This window comes from Rhamphochromis sp. 'chilingali' (assembly GCF_963969265.1).
Source record: "Rhamphochromis sp. 'chilingali' genome assembly, chromosome: 5".
NCBI lineage: Eukaryota > Metazoa > Chordata > Actinopteri > Cichliformes > Cichlidae > Rhamphochromis > Rhamphochromis sp. 'chilingali'.
Window position 1 is genome coordinate 41,433,586 of NC_137932.1, and position 21,672 is coordinate 41,455,257.

The 21,672-nt window shown below is 41.9% G+C and overlaps 1 protein-coding gene across 2 annotated transcripts in view; it reads right to left on the minus strand.

Moving 5' to 3' along the window:
* Positions 1 to 5,233: 5,233 nt before the first annotated feature.
* Positions 5,234 to 21,672, minus strand: part of negr1 (neuronal growth regulator 1) — a 174,540-nt gene continuing 158,101 nt past the window's right edge. For both annotated transcript variants that reach the window (XM_080882361.1, XM_080882362.1), the window contains one exon: positions 5,234 to 5,674. In XM_080882361.1, the coding sequence (XP_080738487.1) occupies positions 5,574 to 5,674 (101 nt within the window). In that variant the 3' untranslated portion in view covers positions 5,234 to 5,573. The remainder of the gene's footprint in view (positions 5,675 to 21,672) is intronic.

Sequence of the window (21,672 nt, forward strand, 5' to 3'; positions counted from 1 at the left end):
AATGTAACGTTAGCTGATGTTAGCTACAATTTCACAGAGTGACAGAACAAACATCAACTCTGTTTTGACTTATCAAGACAGATTTAAGTGATTTAAATATGTGTGATTTTTAAAGCATTTTAAGGAAGATTGACTGTTTTAGTGTCACTTGCTAGCTATCGAGCTACAGAGAAATTAGCTTTAACTGACACATGATTGTTAACCACCTGGCATTAGCTTCCTTGCTATTTTGGGTGTGTGATAATCATGGTAACATTGTAGCCTCAAGCGAATGAGGACCACTGGTTGTGAGGGGAAAAGAAATTAGTATTTCCCAGTTGGTTGGAGAGTTGTTGCTGGAGGTTGATGGCAGTTGCTGGGAAACTGACTGCTAAAGCCAACGTCACACAGACCTGTCACTGCTGGCTGTAGCAGTGAAGCTTAGCTTTTTCTGTTAAGTTTATGTTGTACTTTTTCAAGTTTTACTGCTGATCAGCTAGTCAGCTGTAGTTGGTAGTTAAGGAGATTTTTATCTGGTGCAGCACAATCTTTCCACCAATTTCACCTAGCAACAGCAAATAACTCCCAAGAATTACTTGCCAACCAGAACAATGATTATTTCCGTGGGACTAGTGGTTGTATCATAGCATCACATGAGAAACTGCTATTGAGCTGGATTATGTGCACTCATACTGTGTTTTATCAGTCTTCACTCATTTGAGAGCACATATTTGGGCGCACCAACTGCTTGAAGTCCAATTTTTAGCTAGAATGGACAATATCATGAAAGCTAGTTCTTAAGTTGAAGAACTACATACAATGTGAACATATTGTAAATTAACAGGTACTTAAATAACACCTTTCTACTTGGTTGCACTGAAAGAGCTTCCTACTCCAGCCACACATACACATTCATACAGTGCTTTTCTATGTGCCCATGTGCTTTTTAACATTCACAACCACACTCACACTCTGACAGATGCATTGGGGGCAACTTGAAGTTCTGTATCTTGCCCAAGGATACTTTGGCACATGGACTGGAGGAGTTAGGGATCCAACCACTGACCTTCTGAGTGATAGGTGACCCGCCACCTGATCCAGACCCATCCCAATCCGAAAATGCGTACATAAAAAAACTAAAATAAGATATTAAAGAGAAAACAATATTTAGGATGCAGTGAAACCATGGATGGTATAAATCAGCGGTCCCCAACCTTTTTTGCACCACGGACCGGTTTATGCCCGACAATATTTTCACGGACCGGCCTTTAAGGTGTCGCGGATAAATACAACAAAATAAAACTAGTACCGGTACCGAAAAAAACATAACACACGTGAAAAGACCCAGGAAAACCGAGTTAACGATAAAAACGATAACAAAATAACGCTGAAAACCGATAAAAACCCTGAAAACCAGACATTTCACACCTGAGCCTCAACTCTCGCGGCCCGGTACCAAACGACTCACGGACCGGTACCGGTCCATGGCCAGGGGGTTGGGGACCGCTGGTATAAACCATGGACATAGCATTTGTGTTGGAAAAATGAAACCAGTGCAGAAGTGCCTTAAACCTGCATTCTATGTGAAGGCCACCAGATGGCGATGGCTGTGGTAGCAAAAACACATCTGGTCCAATAGACATCTACAGGAAAACGGCTTTCTGTTTTGACCTCTGTAAACACTTTTTTGCTGAGTTTGTGGACTCAGTCACTCGTTGCGGAAAATAAAAAATAAAAAATTACATTTGCGATGTAAATCTTTTATCTCATACTATGTGTCAAAATGGAGGTGTGGTCTGAAACTGGCTAACAAGCTGTCAATCACAAGTTATTAGCTAATAAGTATAAGGTTTCACAGCCAGACCTGCCCTTCCTCATCACGTTTTCTTTTTTTGCAGCCAAGAGGGCGAAAACACTCGTTTTGGGACTTCACAGACTGATGGGTGACATCAGGGTGGAAACTGTAAATAAAAGATGCACACCTACTGCTTGGTCATTTTAGCTGTGGCCATGTTGGTGTTTAGAAACCTGATTGGCGAAGAGTGACTCTGACTGCAAACCCAATAACACTGCAAAACCGTAGTTACCGAACACAAATTGCTTAACCATCTAGTTTACTATAAATGGGACCGTACTTTATAAAATAAAAGTCACGATACATCAAAGAAGAACTAGTGACGGAGACCATAACCTGACGAGTTTACTGTGGTCATAAAACAAGTGAGAAGTTGGGTCATTTTGCCACAGACTTCTATGCTATTGGAAAACAAAGGCTATGCCGGTTTTTATTGACAATTCTTTGTCTGTTACTACGAAAGACTTTAAATGCAAACATAGCAAATTTACAAACTGGTGCAACCCACACGAGCTTTTGGCGAATTCTTTACAACTTAGCATTTAAGCTAATTTTGTAGTTTTGCCGAACGCTTTAAGAAAAAATCTGCTACATGGGGGAAATGACGTGCAGTGAGGTTGTAGTGACGGGACCGCGTACGCTGTGAGGATGCTGTCTCAGCTACCTTTACTCTCAAAACATCATGAAGTAACAATGAAAAACTCCTCTTGAGTGCTCATTAAGTCAGATGTTGCTTTATCTTGTAACATGAAGACTTTTATTGCAAATAATATTGATTTGATAAAAGGGACTTGTTAATACCATTATTGAAAATAATCAACATCCATTACATTTCATATGGAATACTAGCATGGTTTTAACTGCTTAACAAGCAACCAACATAACTCCAGACTGTCACCAATGTGCCACAATAATCATCATGACTCTGAACAGCAGTTGTTTTTAGTTTATCAGCAAAGTCGATCGAAAGAAATCACAAACAAACATAGCCTGGCAATCTGTAAGAGGTATGTCTTTTTAGACCAGGTTTATGAACCAAACGTTTGGAAAAAACTGCTTCCAGTCATAAAAAGTATGAATATCTGTAAAATGCCCACCTCAAAAACACAGGTTAACTTTGACATGCAGCACAACCATACTCTCTGCACATCGTCAAACACGCAAGTGTGTGAAACTATGACTACACACTGGCTCTAAAGATCAAAAGGTATCATATTTTCTCCAAATATACACACATTGACTCTGTTCTATAATACTGTTATATTGGTTCACACCCTCTCTCTTTCAAAAAGTAGGTAATTTGATTGCAAACATTGTTCTTTTAATGTACTTAAATCAACAACAGTTATGGCATCTAAATGAACCAGACAACATTATAAACTATGCCATACTGTGCCTCATTCAAATAAATGTCACATATTCAGTTTTACATGTTTCAAATGTATTTTTTTTACACTGTTTTTATAAAGGAAGAGAATAAATATACGTCTGACCCATTTTCATTATACCTTAACATTTAAACAAGATCATATGGTGCAGTATTTTTATAATTTGTAAAACAAGCTGATAACAACTTTAGTACAAACAATAAAAGAAAGAAACGGAAAAGGAAACAACAGAAAAGCTCAGCAGACCTCAAAACAAATCACCACAAAACGTTCAAATAATAATGTTTGTGCTTTAAGTCTTTTAACTGCGATGGCTATTTTTCTATAGATTTGCAGTTGCAAGTTTGCTGTCTTAAAATACTCTGAACTTGAATTCTGTTAGTCCCTCCACTGTTCGGTCCAAATCCGAACGCGTTATTTGGACCGGAAATACTGCATTTGTACAACTGACTTATTTGAAAATACCTGCAGGAGCCATCGGTTGGATTTGACTGGATATAATGCCTAATTTAACAGATAAGTCAGCTAATTGTTCATGAACATTCAGTCATCAATAATACGTCAAAATGACAAATAAGTTGTGTCATATTGAGATTTTCTCCAAGCGTCCTTTCAAAAAGAGGGTAATTTAATGTCTATGGTACTATTAAGGCATCACAGTACAGTTTCTCTGTTTCAACCATGAATTAAGGATACGTGAGGATGAATATGCCACGCTGACAGCCTTGTCTAAAAGCAAACACTGATTTTAAGCCTTGAAAAGTTACAGTTTCTGCTGTTAGGCTGAATTTAAATGACCTCCGATGCACACTGATCATCTCTTTGTTAACCTTGATCATCTTGGAGAGGGCTGGTAGCACCTTAGGCCATGTTTGTTTGGTAATGAGCATCTTCTCTTCATCATGAATAACATGAAAAAAAGTTAAAGTTGCAAAAGGTGCAATTATTGTAGGTTTTTTGTAGGTTATGCACTTAGCCAAATATGGCTTTGACTCTTTATTTGAAGGGGAAAAAAAGAAAGTGGGGCATATTTCTGCATGTAATTCTCTGCACTGGAAAGGAGAGTAATAAAATGCAGTGCAGCAGAACGGTGCTTTCCCAGACTCCATTATCCAAGTTTCATACCCAAAGTTGGGGGCGAAAAAACCGATCCTACAGTACGGAGCTGTGGGTTTTCAGCCAAAGATGATCAGTAGGTACGCAGCGAATTCAGAGACAAAGTGCTCTGCCCTGATACCTACTGGAGGTGGAGCGCAAACTAAAAAGAAACTCAACTTGGGCCTCGCCTTTTTCCTAACTGCAACAATTTGTCATATTCTTCACATACACTGACTCGCTGAAGAAAAAAAAGCAAGACAAAACAGAAGGAAAAAAACAGAGAATATACTTTTTTATTTCTATTTTCAAGAAAAATGTAAACATGGGGGCGGCGATGTTCCTCCTTTCATAGCGTACAAAGTCATGGTTTGTGTTAATGCTCTTGGTCGAATGAGAAAAGCTGGTCCCACTTTAAAACAAAAGCCTACGCTATATTAAAATATAAAGATACAATACAGTATATTTTGCTACTTTTGACGGCTGCCTGATTGAAGCGATTAGGCAGGCATAGTAACTGAAGGACCCATTTCAGGATACGGCAAACACACCTTGAACACTGTTCATCCATCTATTGAGTAATCGTGAGTAATACAGGTCCTGAAAACGCCCTGCCTTTTTTTTTTTTAATTATTATTTTGTTGTTGGTTTTTTGTTGTTTTTTTTAACTGTTTTTTTTTTTTTCAGAGCGCACTCCATGATCAAAAATTGTATTGTTAGGAATCTAAATGTCTTTCCTTTGTTCAACAGCCGGTAATACATTCAATACAACATTGGTATGGTAATTCTTTGTACTGAGAGACTTTGCGGAATTGCTTCTTTTTTAGTCGTGTACAAAAATGGGTGAAGATGTCAATTTTGCGCCATCGCCTCGCAGGGACAAGATGCATGAAAGGAACTCATTTGAAAGGTTCGAGGGGTGGGGGAGGGTGGGGCTGTTGATTGGTGTGGGGGTTGGGGATGAGTACTGATTCACAAGCTGGTCAATCAATCAGAAAAGGAAAAAAAATAATAAAGAGGAAATAATAATAATAATAATAAAAAACATCATAGTATTTACATTACAGAAATTTCACCAAATAAGAAAATAAGATTAAAAAAAAGGAAAAAAAAAACATTTCCCCACACAAAAAGTAACGCTGATTATTTTCCCACCACAGCTCAACAAACTGTACCAGATTGGATTCCAGCCATCAGCAATGTCAAAAAGGATTCATAAATGCTCTCGACAGTCATTGTGTCTGGGCTGGCCTCTGCTAGTACACGCTGATGAAGGAGGAGAGAGCCATGACCAGGTACCGGCAGGCCAGCGAGATGTGCGCACTTCCTGTGCTCCCATAGGGTGCAGTGTTGGGCGCTGTGGGCAGGAAACAAGAGAAGCTCTGATTAGTTGTGATTGCACTTTCACTCGCTGCACTGACCATTTTCAAACCCCGCGGTCAACTTGGCGTGGCGCGTCCAAATGACACAGCAAAAATGGCAATTACTGTACCGCTGCCACTGATTCCAGTTGGCTTGTGAGACAGAGTTAAGCTCTGATACTAGTAAAAAGGCTGCATTATAATCTCATGAACAACTAAATGTAGTAAAGCTATCAGAAGAGATTATTACCACACATGAACTCACAAGACTTTTAGTAATTTTCCTTTTTTACAATAGATAAAGGAAAACAGGACAAGCTGTAAAAGATAAAGACATTAGAAACACTAATAAACATATGCATACATAAGTAGTTTTACATACGCATTTGCACACCAATGCATTCATACAAACATATACCAATAGACATGCATACATACTACATTAAATAAATGAGTGGATACAAATCTGAGTATAGTTACATAATGAATTATATGAGATGAAGGAATTAAAGTGGAAGGAATTTGTTGGGAGGGTCTTAAGAAAAAATTCTAAATTAATTAATAAAAAACATTAATGGGAAAAACAGCCCACAGATGAAAGAGGTGGTATCGTCCAAGTCAAAAAGATATTAGTCTCAGTAAAATGGTTGGTGACATCCAAGACTTTCCTTAGACCAGCTCTCAGTTTCCTCCAGACCTGGGGAGGGAGCCCCTGGGAGGGGGCCTGTTGATGGTCAGAGATTAGTGTTCTGTAAGGAAGTCAGTAAGTGATGTGGTCAACTACATGTTGCACACCTCTGAGACTATCCTGTCGGGCATCTCAAGATATCACAGCACACTTTGTGGGGCTGAAGGCCAGTTTGATGATGTGTCTTATCTTGTTGGTAATTTAACTGATCAGCAACACAACCAGAAATCAAGCCCCAAATGGCTGAAAGTTAACTCAGATCAAAAAACATAAAACAAAGTCGACTTCTTTGTAGAGCAAATTTAAAAACAGCAAATGAAGAAAAATAATCATCAAAATCAATCAATCAATGACAAGAGTGAGTAAAATGTTAACGCCATATTATGTAACTGAGTTGAATGTTAAGTTTTTCCTGACACATTTATAGATCACTGATCGTGTGACCATCCAAAACTGTCCTGACACATTTACTACTGTTATAGTACAACACTATGAGCCAGTAAGTTTTTCACCCACTGGTGTGAACTTTACCAGTTCTTTGTACCGCACTGGCTTCATAAGGTATTAAATGTAACATCCAGAAGTGACATCATTACTGCTGAACTCAGAGGAGGTTCTCAGAGGGAGATCACTGCAACATTTATAGAAGATGAGACCTTCGACAACAGTGAGCTGAAAACGCCACCATGGTCGCATTTTTTCTGTTTTATATTCTTCTATTTTGTAATCTAGTTTTTTTCCTGTGCTGCAACACCTGTCATTTAGAAGCAGACTGCAGCGGGCATAAATGGTTATGCAGCGAGCGGTGACGAATGCGTCGCCCATAATTGCGGCTTAAAGCAGTAATAGTCAACCGAGACAGGTGTTGGTGTGTTATGCTGTCTGATCAGATCACTTCTCCGAAATGAACGAGGGCGTGTACGACCTGATCGACAGCTGTTTTATTTTCCTCTTAGTGTTATTGAACACTCGGGTGGCTGGACACACCCAGAGGGTTTTGTGACATCATCTACAGCTCCCTGACTCCCTGCAGACATTCTGACCTGTCATCACAGGAAAAGTGCAGGTGGAATAATGACATTAGTGATGTTTTAATACAGTCACATTAACTAGAAAACAATTTTTCCGCATTTGGCAACTGATTGCAAGTAGTTATGTTGACCTGCTGGTCTCCCAGATGTTAAACGGCCAACACCCTCACATTCTAGGTGAGGGTGTTGCAATCACCTTTCCATTGTAAGGTGATTGTGTGGGTCGCAACCCGTCTCTTTTCAACAGGTCACATGACTTGAGCGTACCCATTGCCTATCTCACTTTGCAGTTGAATCCCCTGCAGCAACAATGTCAACACTTGTGGAGAAATGTCTGAATTTGTGCTTCGGACCTGTGGCTGGACTCTGAATGTAAGTAGTTGAGAATTTATGTGTATGTAGAATGCAACAGATTTGACTGCATTCAACTGCAGACTGCATCTTGTGTATGTATATATAAAATTTGGCTTTTTTATTAAAGCAGACAGATATTTCAGGTGTGCCAGCTCTAAATGTGTATGCGCTAAAGGTGCGGCCAGATTACAGTTTTCTCTTTCCAAATGTAATATTTCCTCCAATAAACTGGCACGAAACTCCACTGGGACCTTATGGTTTTAACAGCATTTAATACTTGAAAACAGTGGTGCACCAGCACATACTGCACTCTGTCTACCACTACAGCTAAAACATTTAGTAAATCCAACTTTAACCGGACATACAGTTCAATCAGGAGTAGCAGCACCAGAGTCCAGAAAAAAGAGAAAAAAACCTTTCTTCCATCTCATCTATTTTTAGTTGAGTGTCAAAACACTTATTCCCCCTTTTCCCTCTTTCAAATTAGTGGCCCAAAAAAGTCATCAGTGGAGAACAGTTGAGGGCTGAACAAGGTCTTTTGTAACATTGCTATTGAAGGAGGCTTTGTTTTGGCTTGTTTGTGTTTCTCTGAACAGCAGACAGCCACAGTAATATGAACAGGTCTCTCCGGAGAGCTGCGTCAGGCGGGCAAAGAGGAAGAGGGCAGCCTTTCATTTGGAAAAGGGCTACTCTGCCTCCTCATCACAGGCACACTCTTAGGTTTTGGCTCAATAAAGCACACCTCACAGGTTACAAAACAAACACTCCATCTGCACACACACACACACACACACACACACACACACACACACACACACACACACACACACATATATATATAAACCTGCATGTACAGGTCACATGCATGCTTGCACAAAGAAGTGGGCAAAGCAGCACAAACAGGCTCTGCTGCACCAGGGGAAATCATGTGGTGCACAGCCCATATCAGCAGGGTGCCTCTTTACACAGCCATGTAATTAGTTCACAATGTAACTCCTCTGATGTGGACCTCACAAACACACAGCCCAAAGTGAATGACGACAAAACCGAACGCGCAGACATACCACGCAGAAACACAGATTCCGTCGCCAACATATCGAGCCGTTTTCGTGGCGTTTCAAAGGTCAGAGATGCATGATCTGCAAGAATCTCAGCCCCGGGTAGTGAGGGCCATGCATTTATTCAATAAGAACCTGCAATGGTTGCCATGAGAGTGTTACAGAGTGTTACATGAACGCTAGTGTGTTAAAATAAATACAATGATGCAGAGATTGATCTTTTTTTTCTTGCCGACATAATAGCTTGTTATTGACAATTTTCACAGGAGTTGTGATGGAGAGAAAGGGAAAAAGCCACCCCGTTATCACCTGATATTTTCAGGTATTATTTGTCAGCGCTGAAGTTGTTTACCTATTAGAGTGAAAACTATAAGCTTGTCTGACAGATGGAAAGGGGAACAAAAAGGGGAAAAAAAACAGTGAACAGAGGTGCACAATTACACCGATCCGCCACAACATTCAAACCGCCCGGTGAATATGGTAAAGGTACACCCCGGGCTGCCAAAACAGCTTGGACCTGTCAGCGAATGGACATGGGACCCAGGGGGTTGTCCTGTGGTGTCTGGCGGCAGTGGGATATTGGCACCAGATCCTTTGGGTCCTGTGCAGGTTTGGGCCTTCGCAGATCAGATTCAACCCACAGATGTCTGATCGGGCCGGGATGTGGGGAGCTGGCCTGGAGCCTTTTGCTGTTCTCCTCGAGCCATTACTAAATAGCTTGTGATCTTTTTCTGGGGAAGCGGTGCATATCCAGGCCAGGATTCCATCGTCTTCTTTTGTCTTTACGAATGCAGATAAAATAAGATAGTTGATGACTTCAGCAAATACCTTCTCTCCTTTCTTTTCATACGTGCTCTTTACTTAGCGCAGTCAAAGCTTGCCTAGATGTGATTGGTTAATAGATATGCAGAATCTATTTATAGAGATGAGCCGGGGGAGGCCGGTGTCGTTGAAGTCTGCAGAAAACGTTTAGGTCGGTGGTACGTGTCGAAGTAACATCCCCATAATTGCAAAGACCTGAGGTTCACTAGAAGGACCTTCTACTGTAACAAGACAATCAGTGTTTTTCCACCTTTGCTGTAAGTAGTTTTAATGTGTCTGATGTGCAATGATATACGGTTTATGTCTGTGGTTGGCCGGCGTGAGCCGCAGACCCTCCCTCTTCTTTCTCCTTCTCGCCTTTCTTTCTTTGTCTCCCCTTTCCACCTCTTTCTCTGTCTTTGTATCCGTCCTCTCTCTCTTTCTCCCTCACCTCCTATCCAAAGTACAGGATAATGACACAGTTTTCCTGGGCTGCGAGAGCGAGCTGAGAAATGGTAACCATAGCAACAGCTCCTGTCCTGCTCAGCCGGCCCACTGCTGCCTGCGCCTCAGCGCGCAGCATTGTGCTAGCCATGCTAGCGAAATCATTCTGGGTGTTGTTTGTGTTGCGTGTGTGTGTTTATGTGTGTGCGTATAGTGGTAGCGGCGGTGGGAGGGGGAATAGGCAGATGTCACTATTTGCCTTCTTCAGTCTCTCATCTCATCAGAGTCAGTGTAGTTTACGGCTCAGTAAATACTGCAGTAATCACATTAATATCTTGTGCACAAGTGCTTTTCGTGCAGCAGTTCAAAGAGCTCACGAAGTAATTAGTGGATCTCTGCAATGACTAATGTTGACTGGGCTGAGAGCATAACAATAAACCTCTCAGTACTTCAGGAAGGGACGTGTTAAGTGAGGTTGAGGTATAGTCAGAGTTACCGGTCCCTGCCTCCTCTCTGTGCTTGATTTTGGGCTTGTTTAATATCTCCCCATGTCACCGCGAAAAGCCTCCATTGTTTTGACTGTGTGGGTTGTAACTTGCCATTTTAATTAAGTCCCCAACCAGGACCCGCCTGCAATACTATTACTCTGCTTATTACCATGAAGGGAATGGAAGGAGAAAGAGACAGACAGTGCAGAAGAAAGAGCGATGTGGGGAGAAGCAGGGTGAACTAAAGGAGGAGAAAGTGGGGAGAGAAAAAAAGGACAGTGATTGAAAGGGGGGTGAAAGTGAGGCTGAAACGGCAGCAGCGGATGCAGGAGGGCGGGGGGGCTGACTGAGCTCTACCTCTTTGGGGTTTGAATTTAATTGCCATGTACATCAGCAGCAAGCTACAATGAAGTACCAGAATACCAGACAATATATCATAGAGAAACCAATAGTGTCAAGGATGCGCAAACGCAGGGAAGACAAGCAGCGCTCCAAAGGGAAGAGGAGCAGAGGAGATAAGTGGAGATGAAAGCGATATGCTTCAATTACTGTTTTGCAACAGAATTGAAATGAAAAACTAAAGCCTCTCCAGCTGTAGCAAGAGTCATATGAAAATAACAATCCCTGCTACTCTCCCCTGATTCTGGACTGGAGCCATTAGCTGTAAATAGTGAGCTGGAGTATGAAGCACTCTCTCTCACTCTCTCGTCCTTCCCTACCCCTTATCTCTCCCAAATCTCCATCGACAGCAGTTTTGTCACCCACATATCATATGCACAACAAATGCTAAGGCCTTGAACTTCAGTCTCTGTTGACACAGATAATGAATCATACTGAAATCTGCAACTGTGGCACTCAATGCAGGCTTTGTATCGAGTATTATCTCGAGTGCTGCGCTGCACTGTAATTTGCTGGAATGCCATTGTTTATTAAGTAATAGGGTGCTTTTCATTATGCTAACCTATTCTTCCCCGCGTCCTATCTTCTCCTATGACCCTGAATTCATTCCCCCTCTGCCATCACGAGGACCTTTCAATCGTTTAAATGTACCTCGAGGAGCTCGGAGGCTTCTGGAGGAGCTCGGAGAAACACAGGTGCGTCCTTTCTCACATAGCATAATGAAAAACATCCATAGTGTGAGGTAATTGGGCGGCTTTGCAGACACAGGTGAAGATCTATTCGGGAACGTGGGCTATCTTTGCTGTTGGTCCCTTTATAGTTCATATCAACGCTTTAATCAGTCACCTGTGCAATCTATGGAGCCTTTGAATGAATGAACTGAAATCCCATCATCCTACAACACAGGCACAAATGCAGAAACAAAAAGTTTAACCCGACCCTACTACTTTTCAGCTCTTTAACCAACACACACTGGTACTTTAGGCTTCCTTTCCTTGAGCTTTATACTGTATACATTCAATAAAGCACATGAAGGAAGACAAATCGAACAAACGTGCATGTTTTTGTATTGGATGAAGTCTCCAATCTATTCATTTGTCTTTTATTGGATTCACAGAGTTGGTTGTATCCTCCAAACAGCCTGTCACTAGCGGCACACGGACGGCAGCCAGCCAGGCAACATCCCATTCCCCCTGTGGACGTGGCTTCAGAGATGGGCTCCTCTGAGCAGAGGGTGTGGGAGGGGTTCAGTGTCCTTGACCATCAATCAGTGGCCTCTGGTCCTTCCCCCACAGCTCCCCCGAGAGACACCAGATGAGACACTCCTGAGCCAGAACTGATCCTGTACACGCCATGCTGTAAATCGGGCTAAATCCCTCTACACGCCAGGTTCACAGCAGCCACCAAGGGTGTTTTTAACACAGTACTGCAAACACTAAAAAGTAGGGTTTTTTTCCTAGGCATCATGTTTGGTAAAGACTTTAAATGTAAAATAATGCAACCCTTGTGACATGTGACGAGGGGATGCCGCACCTTCAAAGAACGCGTCGCGCCTCGCCGTCTCCTGAGAGCTTACACACACCGAGAGCGTACAGAAGGCGATCAAGACATTTTCCATGCCTTACCTCACTTCAATCCGCTGACGGTGAAATACGCTCCTCTACTTCACCATTCATCTTGTACCCTCCTGCCTGTAGCGGGCTGCCATATCGAGTCTGTGCATAATTGACTCACCGACCCATCAGTTCACTCATCCATTCCTTTCTCTATTCCTTCTGTTCTTGTACAAGCAAAATGTTCATCATGAACAGATACGATGTTCAAAACTCATCACCTCTGTCTCCCGCTATGATCATCACACACTGCCGCTCCACAGAGCCCTCATTCACACAGACCTTCGAGCTCATTAGCCCCACCAATCATTTGCATTAGTGCTAGTAATGAAAAGCCTCCATTAATAAGATGGCCTTCAGAGATCATTTACCCTCCTCCGCCTCCCAGTGCTGCCGTTTCCTCACCCCTCTCCCCCTTCCTTCTCCACATCGTGGTACCTGCCAGTTATCACCACCCAGCAGAATGCTTTTTGGGGCTGGCTCTAATAGCTCCTCTCAGCATCAGTATCTGACTGGAAAACGAATGAGCAGGAGACGGGTCACCTGATAGCCCACTGAGTGAGCCGGGGGCTCTCGATTGCAGGCGGGCTTTGGCCTTCAGCTTGACTTAATCAACACCTCTGTGGGGTATCTGGACACTTAAGAGAGCCCTCAGCGCAGTGTGAGCTGGAGGAAGGAATCCCAACAGAGAAGACATTTCCGGTGCTCTCCGCAGAGATACTGTTGCTTGTCTTCACTGATCGACCGCTCCCTCGTACAGTCTCCTCTTTCATCCTCCTTCTTATAGCGCATTTACATTCATTTTATCTGCACTGAGTCAGGTATTTGAGAGAATCCACGATTCTGAGTGACCTCAACGTATGTTTATTACACCTATCAATTCAAGGACATGCTTTATGCAGGAAATCAATGAGCTTGCAAATTGTGTACTTTATATGCAAGCCTGATGGATAAATCTCCATTTTAAAATGTTTTATGAATTTTTCCCTTTTTTCCATCCCTCCTCTGAATCTAGAGGGTAAATTCAGAGCAGCATGTTCTGGGAATAAACAAGAAAACGCAGTACAGTGTGGATTGATAGTTTAAGCAAGCGCTTTTAATCACAGCGTTTTCTAAAGCATAATTACTTCATGACTTTGGCTGCTCCCGCTAAATCTGTTTAATGTTAGAGGCTTAATAAAATGCACAGGGACACAAACAAATGGCATCAGCATGTAGTGGGTTCATGCAGCTCCTTTCTCCTCCTCTCGTCTTCTCATTGTCTCCGTAATAATCTCCTATTCACATGTGGGTCTCTCGCTCCCGCTCTCTCTAATAATTCCCCGTGCCCCCTTTTCTCCCTCACATTTTAATGCTTATCAGGATTTTATTTCTGTGCAAGTCCTGGCTGCAGGGCCAAGGATTTCGCTGAGTCAGGCGCTGCTCAGCTCCAGCATCCCTGCGATGACAGCGACAATCTGGCCAGTTATGAAGAATGTCTTACGACAAACGGCCTGTACTTGCATCACCGTTAGCTCCTCCATCGATAACATCTGATCTGCAACTGGGAGGCAACTCTTTCTTCCTGCCTGTTCTGTTCCACTCATCTCCTTCACCTGTAGCCTCCTAAAATAGCAATTCCCTGCTGTTATGTATGTGGAATTATGATAAGACAGCTCCCTTTTATCAATTTTCATTATGGTGCTGATAAAATGGCAGGGCTGGATGTAGAGGGTTAAGTGCATTTTCCTCTTGATGGATCTAAGATAGCTTTATCACTGCAGACTGCCTGGTTATCAGAGTTAACCTGGGGCTACTTGAACCGTACCGGAATTCGCTCCCGCTGAGCATCTCGGCGCGGGCACACAAGCTGCAGCAAGAATTTGCTCAGATGGTCATACTATATACAGAGCGATCCATAATTTTGTTCATATTTACCTACCCTGAGCTGTTAATTGATTTCTCTCAAATCAATTCGGTGGTTTACAGAAATTGTTGGACCAAAAAGGGCCAAATCAATCGCCAAGTGATTAGCATGTGCAGTGGATTATTCCTAGCTGAGGCGCTGTGCGAGGATGAGGATAAGTGGACGGCACACGCAATTCAATGAAGGCACAAGCAATATGTTTTTGTTAATTATTTCTAACTCAAAGTCTGCTTTAGATAATGTACGCCCACAGGCTGTGTGAGTGTCACACATGAAATATTCCTTTATTACGCCAAGACAGAACCCGAGGCAGTGAATGCACTCCGGTGTCTACTCCCCACCTTGCTGCTGACTGCCTGCGGGAGGTTCAGATAAAAGCTATAGTGTCCTGAAGTGAGCACCATTGATTCAGAGGCATATTTTATACAGCAGTTTGAGACAGTACAGGCAGTGCTGATACAACACCAGGCAGCCGGGTCTCTCTGCATGTGCCTTCCTTTCCTTTCATACACAGGAATGTGTTCAGCGGTTCACAGTTCAAGGTCTCAGAAACAGATATAAAGTTCTCCTGCCACAAAGTCCTCGTGGACAATGAAACAAACAAAACAAAACAGAGCCGCCGTGCTACTTATGTGACCCCCGTGACACATGTAGCTTTAGGAGATTGCAGTCTGGAATGAGAATGAATCCCTTTTACACTGAAACCAGAAAACTAATTGCAGGGTTGTTAATTAATTCTTAATAGCCTCCGTCTGTCGTCCTGGAGATGGGCTGCACTGGAAAGGCTCAAAACTAATTCACTAATGTCAGCTACAGTTAATTTGGGGGACTGTATTTAAGGCAGAATTAAGAGTGAATTTGACGTGTGTCTCTGGGATGGTCTTCTTATGACACGGAGAAGGCGGTGTGCGGGGAGGAATTGGAAGAGTTGCTTCTGTGTGTTACACTGATCGTCCGAGGGTAATAATGAAAATGTCACATGTTAAAGCAAAGATAGACGGTGTTTTTTGTACATGCTACAACCGTGCTTGACACACATGAAAGGAGCTTTAAAGTTATTAATATTATGAGAATTAAAGCTAATGTAGTAAAACACATGGTGAGTAGCTTGTTGTCAAATGGTTGTAGTGGAATTTATTTGAACTATTTAAGCACTATTAAAGTACTAATTAGTATTAGATTAGTAACTCGAAGAATATACTGTAATAACTTCATGCTCATGCATTTTAATGTAGCTTTCATATAATCCCCAGAGACACCTGAAAACAATCAACCTCAGTCATGCACTGCTTCGTTTTGGGGATTTACTGGTTTAATCTGTACCAGTGCAATGTGCAGATGTCAGATATGTGCACTGAGATAAAAGGCAAAATCTTTTGTCCTGAAATTGAGAGATATTTAGTAGCATTAAATTAATGATCTCAGTGCGGCTGTCCCATATCATATGGTCCTACTGGTATAGGTTTTTTACGTCATATAAAAGTATCGAATCAAGATGATATAGCAATGCCAGGCAGTGGACACAACAACAATTCAAGCCCAGGCATGTCTGACAGTGAGAGCTGTGTGTCCCCCTCTGATCACCATTTATTAAAACATGCGCTAAACTGTTGAGTTACAAGGTTTAGTTACTTTGTTAGTTACTGTCAAAGCATTAAGCAGTTAGCTTTACACTTTAACTGAAAATTACCAGGGAAAGCCGACACAGGCGCGTTTGTCTTGCGCTGTGCTACTGGATCTAATGCTGTGTCACTACTCTAATGCTGCTGCTAGATTCACCCTTTGATTTAGGCAGTCTGTCATCAGTGGGTCATTGGGAAAGAAGGATGGAAAATGTCCTCCATGTTGTTAGCGCTAATAAACAAATGCTGGTGCCTGCAAGCTGCAATCACCGATAATATGCTGTTCAGTACTTGTTTTTCTATATCACTGATCGAGCTGCAGTTGGAATTGTTCAGAGAAGAAACATTTACGAGAAGAAAAGTTGAGGTGGTGTGAGGCGGTGGGGAAAAAGGCAGCCAAATAAAAACAATGACTTGTGTTTAAAAGTTGCATCAAATTCTCTGTCAGCGCATTTAAACAGAGTGCAGGCTGAGCTGTTGCTTTGTGTTTACTGACAATAGCTGTGCAGCAGTCCTGGATGTTTAGGTTGTATGAATAAAAGGCAGACAATATCTCCTCACACTGCAACGTGTCAGATCCCCAAAAAAGCCCTCAACTCTTATCTGCTCCTTCATATCCTCCCCCTCTACTTCAAATCCACTTTAGGCTTTCCTCTGTAGGCTTATCCGCTCTGCCACGCTGACGCTATCGATGTGCAACTTTCATGCCTGCATAAATACCATAACCGATGATTGTGACACATGCTCCTTGCTTTTGATGTGAGACTACACTTGGTGAATGTGGCTCTCAAGTCTGTAAGTACTACTCTCCCTGCCTTTGTTTTCCACATGAGGTTAAACATTATTGACTGGAATCACTGAGGGGAATGAGTCTGCGTTTACCGACAAATTGGACTGGTGGATTGACCCCCGGTTCAACTCGGCTTGGTTTCAGGAGCTGAAAATATCAATACATTTGGTAAAATGCACACAAATCTCTCTGTCGGCAGAAGCAAAGCAGATGGATTCACATTTACATACAGTATTCATCAACAAGTTGACTCACTGGTCTCATGACAGGGGATGTCAGTATGGGAAATGTCACTACAATTATACTGCATTCATACTATTAAAGGCAATTATAGCCCAGCATAAAGGGTAAACCAGCAGCAGCATATAAAAGAAGCTAATATCGTCTGTCTAGAAAAAAACTGATCAAAGTTCCACCAAAATGCTTTTCAAAATGCTTTTTTATTGGTTAATCAGACCCAGCATCCAATTACTAAGTCCCTCCATCACCGTTAATTTGTGCCTGTATAATGTGTGTGGAAAAGAGCAGACGATTGAATGTGCACTTTTCCATCAAGGCTACATGCAGCGTTAAAGCACTATTTCCAAGAACAGGAGCAATCTAACCCAAGAAAAACACAGCACATTGAAAATATATCTATCTTTGACAGACACGTGATGACAAAACAATCATCCACACTTGTTAAAAAAGCAATTCCAACAAGCAGTCCTTACGTGATTACTGACGACTCCTGACTTAGTTAGTCTTGTCCAACACCATTCAACTACTCAGTGAATCATTTCTCACCTTAAAAAACTGTCAGTTTCCAGTCCCACATATTCCAGAATTTCCAGAACTCCTCAGACTGCAGTGATTTTTAGCGTAAAATATCCTGACATACATGTTATATCTCTTAATAATTCATGTGAGTCTGATCAACAAATCCAAAGACAAGACAAACAATGTCTTAATATTCTGTCAGTACCACCATTAGGTGGGACACTGTATGTGCAGGACCAGCTCAATTCTCAAAGACACAAATATTTGAAAAATCAGGCACTGTAGTTTTAGTTTTAATCAAAGAGCAGCGTATTCTTCTGTGCACTTGTGAGCATTAATGGATACGTATACAGTGCCATGCTCATTGTAACAAGCGACCGTGTCACCCAATAAAAAAAAATGTATAATACAGTGGAGGCAATAATACAAATTGCTGATCAGACTTTAAATCGACAGACTGAATTTGCTGAAATGTATCAGGAACACATTTGGGTTTTTTTCATTCCTGGTCCGCTTTCATGTTTCTGCTTTTTTGTCAATGTTTTGTCATGAAACAACTTTTCTCTTTGGTCTAATTGCAGATACTTAACTTCCTGGGCCCTTTTCCCACCTGTGTGATTACCTAATTATCATCTTATTCTTCTTGTGTTTGTAGTCTCTGTGTTACTTTTCCCCTGTGCTGACTTTTATGTCTAGCGTTCCAGCCATTTCCCTCATGTTTTCCTAGTGGTAATCAACAATTGTTTCTTGTGTTTTTGTAAATGTTAAAAATGTCTCTGCCAGATTTTTTGGACTGTTTGCTGTGTACCAGAAATCAATCTGTAGTAAAAACTCTTTATTTAGAACTGCCTTGTGTTTGACCTGTCCATATGTGTCCACACAGTCACTATAAGGGTAACATTTAGGCTGAGAGGTATTTATCCAAAAAAGAAAAACACGTCTGTTCACCAACTTTATAACACAAATATGCTTTTAGGTGTGCAGACATGGTCAAAATGACCTGCTGAAGTTCAAAGCGTGCATCAGAGTGGGAAAGAAAAGGGATTTAAGTGACTTTGAATGTGGCACGGTTGCTTGTACAAGCCCCAGCTTGTCTGTGTAGTTCAGAAACTGCTGACCTACTGGGCTTCTTCCACACAGCCATCTCTAGGGTTTACAGAGAATGGTCCAAAAGGGAGCAAATATCCAGTGAGCTGCAGTTTGCTGGGTGAAAACACTTTGTTGATGTCAGAGGTCAGAGGAGAATGGCCAGACTGCTTCGAGCTGATAGAAAGGCAAAAATAACTCAAATAACCACTTTATACAACCAAGATGTGCAGAAGATCATCTTTGAATGTTCAACATGTCCAATCTTGAAGTAGAAGTGCTATAACGACAAAAGACCACATTGAGTGCTACTCCTCTCAGCTACAAACAGGAAACTGCGGCTACAATTCGCACACTAAAATTAGACAACAGAAAATTGGAAAAATGTTGCCTGGAATAATGGGTCTCGATTTCTGCTGCAGCATTTGGATGGTAGGGTCAGAATCTGGTGTAAACAACATGAAAGCACAGATCCATCCTGGCTCAACGGTTCAGGCTGCTGGTGGGGATGTAATGGTGTGGGGATATTTTCTTGCACACTTTTGTCCCTTTAGTACAGCCGATGTTGTTTAAATGTCACAACCTACCTGAGTATTGTCACTGACCAAGTCCATCCCTTTATAACCACAGTGTACCCATGCTTCCAGCAGGATAGCACACCACGCCACAAAACTCAATCCATCTCAAACTGATGATGAAACATGACTTAGATGACAGTAAGCTCACTGTACTCAAATGGCCTTTACAGCCACCAGATCTTAATACAATTAAGCATGTTTGGGATGTGGTGGAATGGATCCATTCCATTATGGATGTACAAAAAAAGGGCGTGGTGGGTGGGCAGGGCAAAGTCTCAAAGGAACGAAGCCAAACGAGGTCCTACCCAGCTTTTGCGAGTAGCTGGTGAGTGTATGTTGTTGCACAGAATAAAAGATGTCATTGTTTAATATAGTTATCTCTTATAGCAAGTTAAATCTGACACCTATCTGTTCCTTAATGACATCTGACAGATTAATGACATATGTAGCTGCTATTTTAATTCTTCAGATCCAAATTTAAAATCCAAACTTCGTTATTTTTTTTTACTTTATAATTTCAACTTTTTATAGTTCTTGCACAAAAAGTTTGAATATTACTTTTTTAAGATGTTGAATTATATTTTCTATTTCTTTCTGTGAAGCTTGTGAATAAAGTGCAAAGATATGATTGACTGTCGTGCTATGAATAAATATTAGTGTTTCAGGGTGGCGGTTCCACAATAACAAAGAGAGAACACTTCTAACGGAGTCCTGTAGGACGTTACTCACAGAATATGACCTACTGCCAGCAACCAGGGCTCTACAAATAACTGTGTTGCATAACACTCTTTTCTAGTTACTGTTAGTTTATCAAATCTGTATATTTTGACAAACAGGGTGTCAGATATCAGACTCGGTTTAATATATGCCTGCAGCACTGATCCTTAGGATATACTTGAAAAGAACAGAATGAAATTCTCGCGTCGTCTATCACTTTGTCTCGTCTCTACTGTGGTGCAGAATAAATTAAGGTGTGTAGCAAAGAAAGGGTTTGCCAGATATCAAAACACACATCAATCATCCAAATGCCAACAAACAATCAAAAGACACACTAGTGTCACTAGTGATATGCAAATGGACAACTCTAGGAGAAGGCAATATTCGTCTCATTCTGTGCTAATATTCCTCCCTGTGCTGGTGAGAGGCATACGGGCTTCCTTCCAGTCATTTTCTGCTGTTTCATGTTGGGATACGGATCTGTGGCGGCCCACGGGGAGCCACCCACCATCACTGAGATCTCCACATGCTAGATGGCATTAGGAATAACAAATGTTAAGCAAAATGGTCTAATCCTCCCGTCTCCTTTTAAATGTGCTCAGACAAAAGCGCCTGAGATTCTTTGGTGCTAATTAACAGTGTCAGCGGTGACAGGACTCAGACTCGTGAGTAGCTCAGCCCATTGATTGTTTCAAGCACGTTATACGGGGTACTTGGATAATAAAGGACCGTTTATCACTTCAGAGGCCGTTACGACCCTTGGTGCATTGAGTCCTGAGATTATTTTGCCAAAGGCATCTCTCAGCAGCACGTTCATCGACCTTTCTTCATTATTAGTCGATGGGAAGAGGGTGGATCCTTGTCAAAAACCCTGAATAACTCATCAGTTTCAAGGCCAAAAGAAAAGTAAAGGGTTAATGGTTTCTGTTTGCGTCCTTCGAGGCTTTACCCTTAAGCTCTTGCATTTCAATTCCTCTGTTTCATGGGAAGAAGAACTGAGCGCAGGAGAGTGGGGAACTGAGATAGCAATGAGCTGTGCGGGATGCAAAAAAAGTTGTGTATGCAGGGGGTTTGATTTGTCTGTGTGTGTGTGCGTGTGTGTGTGAACAAAAGCGTGTATATCATTAATTGTCAGAAACAACCCCCCCAGCCATCCAGCGCTAATGGATCCATCCCTACACTCACCACCACAACCAAGTGGGAGCATACTCAGCATATACGTGCTTATATACTATGTGTCTCCATATGTGTGTGGGGGCTGTTCTGCTTTATTAGCCATAACACAGAGTGAAACCACTCCAAGTTGTGCAGAAAGCCTTCAGTACTGGCAGAGAAATGACCACTTTTTAGCGATGCAGAAGATGCCAAGCTGCTTAGAAATCGAGCCGATAGAACTAACCTTATTTAACGGTCAGACATCCAAGCCATTTCCCCAAAGAGGATGCCATTTCTGAATGTCATGACCTTTTCTAACCGCGTTTAAAAACCTCCAAGGTCTTCAAGGTGTGGTTTGTCAATGAAAAGAATTTAAAGACTATCGAGGAGGGGGTAACTGACGGAGAGGCGATGCAAATGCTCCGCTTTTAATGGGCGCTTCAGTATAGATACTGTCATTTGTGGATGGGATGACTGAGAGAATTTTCCAGAGGCTCACGACAGC